General features: G+C 31.8%; 1 protein-coding gene across 4 annotated transcripts in view; it reads right to left on the reverse strand.

The window, feature by feature from the left end:
• Positions 1-5,717, reverse strand: part of LOC118192240 (methionine aminopeptidase 1D, mitochondrial) — a 59,134-nt gene extending 53,417 nt beyond the window's left edge. The window contains exons 1-2 of one of the 4 annotated variants that reach the window (XM_035363153.2): positions 5,574-5,717; positions 2,139-2,550 (exon numbers count right to left, since the gene is read on the reverse strand). In XM_035363153.2, the coding sequence (XP_035219044.1) occupies positions 2,139-2,534 (396 nt within the window). In that variant the 5' untranslated portion in view covers positions 2,535-2,550; positions 5,574-5,717. Of the gene's footprint in view, positions 1-2,138; positions 3,628-5,020; positions 5,536-5,573 lie in introns of those variants that run through there. The other 3 variants (XM_035363154.2, XM_035363156.2, XM_035363155.2) reach the window with 3 other exon arrangements.
• Between the last annotated feature and the right edge of the window lie 283 nt (positions 5,718-6,000).

Here is a 6,000-nt window from a genome sequence, read left to right on the forward strand (position 1 = left end):
AAAATTTAGATAGCGAAACCGTGAAGTTTCTAACCAAAATTATTTGACAAGAGTCCATGTACACAGCGATATGTTTTAACTTAAAAAAACATCTACGAATGGCACAATCTAGGCAACAAACAAATTTACGAACTACGCACACCTCGCTTTAATAAATTAACATAACAATAAATTTCAAAGAATACCATATACACAGCATCCCGTTTAAACTTAAAAAAACATCTACGAATTGCACAATTTAGGCAACAAACGAATCTACGAACTACGCACACCTCACTTTAATAAATTAACATAACAACAATAAATTTCAAAGAATACCATGTACACAGCTTTCTGGTCTAAATTGTGCAATTCGTAGATGTTTTTAAAAAACATCTACGAATTGCACAATTTAGACGAAATCTAATAATTTAGACGAAATCTAATCAACAAAATAACTAAAATAAATTTCAAACAATTCAGAAAACAGCAATAACGACAGAAATTCATACTAAGAAAAAACAATGAACCTAACATTCTACAAAATAAGAACAAGAATAAAATAAAATGCACTTACCATTAATGCTTTTTCGAACAGCAGAAATACCAATTTCATACCGCCACGTAATCACTATTGTATTTATATGACAGCCAGATACACTATCCAGAAAATTCATACTATGGTTCACAAATAAATAAAATAACAAATAATCACAAATCCCTACTTCTATCACACACAGCCGCTAAAAATAATCTCCCATACCTTCTTTCCACACCTCCAAATACCCATTGCCCTTCAACAGGATGGCCACGACGATATTTCCTTATGTCGAACTTCAATTCAACAACTTTCACCATTAAATCTTTCCCCCCTAGTTTCTCAGACACAAAGCATGACAGGAACCAACGAACTCCAGCGAAAGATTTTTCAACGTCAACAGGGTTGCCATACAAAATGCAATCACGCCAAAACCAGCGCAGAACACATATCGCCACATTTGGTGAAATTAGGGCATGTATCAGAGTTGTACCCTCTCATAGACCACCTGGCAATGAACTGCGAAAATCTAAAAGCAATCTAAAAAAAAAAAAAAAATCATTCAACAAAGTCTTGACAGAGACTCTTTAATAACCACAGGTCACAAATACCTATCTTCCGAAGCAACTTTATAAATTCAGCTACAAATTTATTTGATTTTTAATTAAATTTTAATATTCTATAAAGATTTTTGGTTAGGCTTAGCGATAATAGAATGCTCCACCAATTGAGTACAATGCTGATAGTCATATAAGAGATGGTACAGCGATTCAGCTGTTGGTAAGTAAATAAGTAAATACCATACTATTATTAAGTCTCTTCTTCGTGGCCAATAAATTATAACATTTTTCATCATACTGTATTATGCCAATACATGTTTATTCTCTGATATCTACTGATTATTTTCAATGAATAATATTGTATAAAATTATTGTGTTCTCCCATGTGAGTTTTCATGGTGTAACTGGTAGCATGTCCGGCTAGCAGTTGTAAAATCCAAAATTTGAATCTCAGCAGAATTTTAACCTTTCTTGCTCTGAAAAATATAATTCAATAACATAGCGGCACCTTACTAAAATCTTATGGACAATAATTTGTGACCACTGAGATTCGATGAAGTGGGTCTTATTTCTCTCTTCCCTATCACCCTCTGAATATAAGAACGTCAGGAATTATTGAGGCTTTTCAGGGCATGTTCTGGTGGTGCAACTCATCATATATCCAACTAACAACTGAAAGATTTGCGGTTCAGAAAATCTTGCTGAAGGCATAGCTGACAGTTTGTGTTTCTTACTTCAAAGAACCTAATAGCTTTACAAGATGAAAGAAGTACAGTCATGTCTTTTTTTTTTTTAACCTGTTCTCTACACTTTTCTAAAAACTTAATTCTACAAGGTAAGTAAGTACTTCTGCATATTGCAATTTATTTAATCTATAATTAAATAAATTGCTCAAAGCATAAACCCAATACAGTAATAATTATACAAAAGCAATACACCATAAAAACATATTCGACAAATGAATATATTTTACAATGAGACTCAAGATTCCACAATGAAAAACATTTAATATAACTTTCTTATTAAATAGTTTACAATATTTCAGTCAACAGATAACTTACTCCAATATGTCTCCCTATTTCTTCCAAAACTAATTTTGCCAAAGCACAAGACTGCCTCATTTTCTTCAACTTATTTTCATCTAGTATTTCAATATAGTCATCAGCCTCTTCATCCACTCCAGTTTCAGCATAACTAGGCTTTTCAATGTGCCTAGGAATTTTTCTTTTTGGCCCAACGTCACCAATATCTACAATATCATATTTATTTTTCTCCATTCTGAACCATTTAGGAAGTCGTGAAAAATTTCGATAGCTGTATTCCATACTATTTTGCAATGATAAGGATAAAAACTGAAAGTGTGAGGAAATACCATGATGTATCAAGCACGAAACACATTTTGGAAACTGGATTCTTGCACATCTTGAATGAAATGCTTTCTTCACAAATATAGACATTGTTATTTACAGGAATCTAATTGAAAAGAAATGATTATGTGAAATCTTAACAAAAATAATTTTTAAATCTGAAAGAACTATCAAAGGCATTTTCATATTTTAGAATAATCCTTGTACTTTACAAATATATATAAATATGTTAAGATAAAAACAAAGTATATCTAAATTCTATTTTTAATATGCAGTAGTCCCTTGAGACTCAATTTTAATTTGGTTATTCCCTCTTCTATCTTAAAAATGGAGGCTGCTAGAGTTAGAGTAGATTGAAGGGTGCCCCTTGTATTATCGTGAAAATGTTGTTTCATTTATCGCCAAGTTGTTGTTTCATTTATGGTAACCTAAGTAGCTGAATGTTATGGAAACCCTATTATGACATAATTAGTTGCATGATTGTGGTATATTTTGAATGATGGGAAATAGATTTGTAAGGGCTTGTGGTGTGTGTTTTTAGGAAGTACATTGCTTGTTTTGTGGTTTAGACAGTAGAATGGCTGGCTGAATGTGGTAAGATTAATTTGAAGTTTCGGTACAATTTGGAACAAAAGGGGAAGAGTGCATTAATTGACTGGTGTGCAAATAAAGGTTTACTTAGTAGCCATTATGTCCTGTTTGTACGAAGGAAATGCGTATGGTTGAACGTCGGAGGATACCAGCAATTTTACTCTTATTTTTGTGAATTCAGTATGTGGCAACGCCGATATACGGATTCTAGTTCAGATAATTTCAGGAAGTTTTTGGATGCTGTTAAGGAATTTTGTATGCCACAGACTGAAGGACTCAGAAATTTCTAAATAAAAGGATATTTGCTTTGTGTAGTGCTTATATGCATAAGACGAATTTCCTTTTTTGTTATTTTATTGTTTGATTTAAAATGTAGTTTATTGAGATTATGTATTTTTTGTTTGGCTATACTTAAGAACTGGATGCTCCTTTGACTTTTTAAGTGAAAATTAATCGATGTGTACATGAACAAAGTGAAGGGAGTGCACAATGCCAAGTTTGTGCAATTCTCTGATTTTTTTTAAGCAAAAATAGGTCAATGTGTACATGGATACAAAGTTTGTGCAATTCTTTGACTTGTTATTTTGTCTTTGTGTAGTGGTGATTTTGGGTGTAAAAATCGCCACTACACAAAGCCAGAATAACATATCAAAGAATTGCATAAAGTCGGTATCCATGTACCACCAAAAATCGCCAGTTTTCACCAAGGGACACTCATAAATATATTTTTAGCACTACTAGTATAAATCACTCCAAATTGCATCATCTCAAAATTAATCACTATCGTATGGTTCCTCCACAGTGCTCATGACACAGATACTTACATAATGCTTCAGCCAACAGCGATTTCAAATTTGGTAACCAAAACTTAAAATTAACCAATGGGGATAAGTTTGAATTAAAATTAAACACTTTGAATCGAGGTTTCATCTTAAACATATCACATTCACTCGTTCTCATTTTGCTACTAAAGACCTGCTAAACCCTATTGCTGCTTTTTCAAAAGTCTAAAAGATATTAATAAAGTTCTTCAAGAACAAGTACACTTATGGTACCAATTTATCTTTGACATAAAAAAAAATGCTTTGCTAACAAAAATAAAGAAATATTACATCAACCATGACTGTAAGTATCTCAGTCATTGTTTAAGAAATAAAAAGTGTTAGAGCTCCCATGACTGTATAAAGCTCATCATCAATTGCATCATTAATGATCACTATCTAAATTATTTAGATATATGTATATAAAAGATTCAAATATAAGGAATTACTTCAAATTCATGCATTTGCATATGTTGCTAGATAAACATAAGTTTACAGAATTGGTACTCCTCTGTTATTGGGACCAGAAATGAGTAAACTTCTAGAGTAAGAAATGAGTAAACTTCTAGTATACAGTACAGGCTTGGTGCGATTTTCAAAAACTGTCACCAATGCCAAAATGAGTCATTTACTGCTCATCATAATATTGCTAAATCACATGCATACCATAACCCAGAAAGTATGTATGCATGCTGATGTATATATATGTATGTGTGTGTCTATGAACACATAAATACGTATACACATACGTACATGAAATTTATTCGAACATGCATGCATACATACACATATTTCAGAATCTGGTCTCTGTAACAGAAGAGTACCATAGAATTAATAAAATAATTCTCAATCACTGTTTTATCATGCATATGTTTAAACGCAAATTGACTTGATAAACATAACTTTAGCAGATTTTTTAAATATGATAAATGGAATAAATAAATTACATCAAAAGCAATTACAGACTATCTAACTAAGAGCAGGAATCCTTCATTGAAGACTTTATCAAGTATATTATTTCATTACAAGATACTTGTGTTTCGTGGCTTTAGCTATTCAGCCTTTTGAAATGATCTCAATAAGCAGCATTTACTTTAAACTCAGAGAGGAATAAAATGATAGATAGAAACTGGAAAACTTTATCAAATTACACGAAATACATACTTTCTTCAGAATAATAATAGGAATAGAAGCTAAGCAGCTTATTTTATATTTCTAACATATGGAACGATTTTGTACAATAACTTGTGCATTTGCTAATTTTAGTTAAAAACTATTGACCATTATATTTCATCTCCTTTATTATGTTACGCTCCTTTACTATGTTTATGTTTCCACACATAAATCTAGAATTCTTGAAAACGCGCGAAAAATTGAGAAAAACAAAATACTGCATAATAAAATATAAAAAATAAACTGTAAATTGAAGTAGAACAGAAGAAATTCGAAGTGCTACATGACATTCTGAACTAATCAACATGTTAAATCTGCAATTCAAAAATCCTATTAAAAACTCTGCATGTTCCATCAGTAACTGCAAAATTATCAAAATTCAATTTTGGGACAAAAAAAATCATAAAAGCCGCTGTAAATGGTATAGTCTGTTCACGTTTAAAAAATACTACTTCGAAATAACTATGACACAGATACAATTTGACTGCGGGCGTACATCTGACAACCCAAAATAAAAATTCAAAATTAAAATATTCCCTCCTACCTTTAATATATATATAAACAAACATTATTATGTATAAAAGTTGAGATGTTCTTTTACTAAACACAAGTGAAACATTTATCACCATCAAATCTTGCACTTTGTGTGGCCGATTCAAGAAGCGGGGAGAAAACCAAAATGGGTTATGAGTGATTTAAGTCTGTACGAAATAATCATAATAACAATGATGCTTAAGTTCTTTCATCAACAATGAAGTCCTTTCATCGTCTCATGCTCTTTCTACCAACAGAAATATTAATCAGGGCCCGACTTAACCTAACTGGGGCTTGGGGCAAAAACTTTTTTGGGCCCCTCTCTGCTTGACTACTTTAGTAATGAACAAGCGAACTTTTTGGAGTTATTTAAATTTTTATAATAATAAACTTTCCATTCGATTTTGGGGCTCTTCTGTGACGTGGGGGACCGGCAT

Source organism: Stegodyphus dumicola, chromosome 5, assembly GCF_044657685.1.
Source record: "Stegodyphus dumicola isolate Sdum_Otavi_A_Nest chromosome 5, ASM4465768v1".
Taxonomy (NCBI): Eukaryota; Metazoa; Arthropoda; class Arachnida; order Araneae; family Eresidae; genus Stegodyphus; species Stegodyphus dumicola.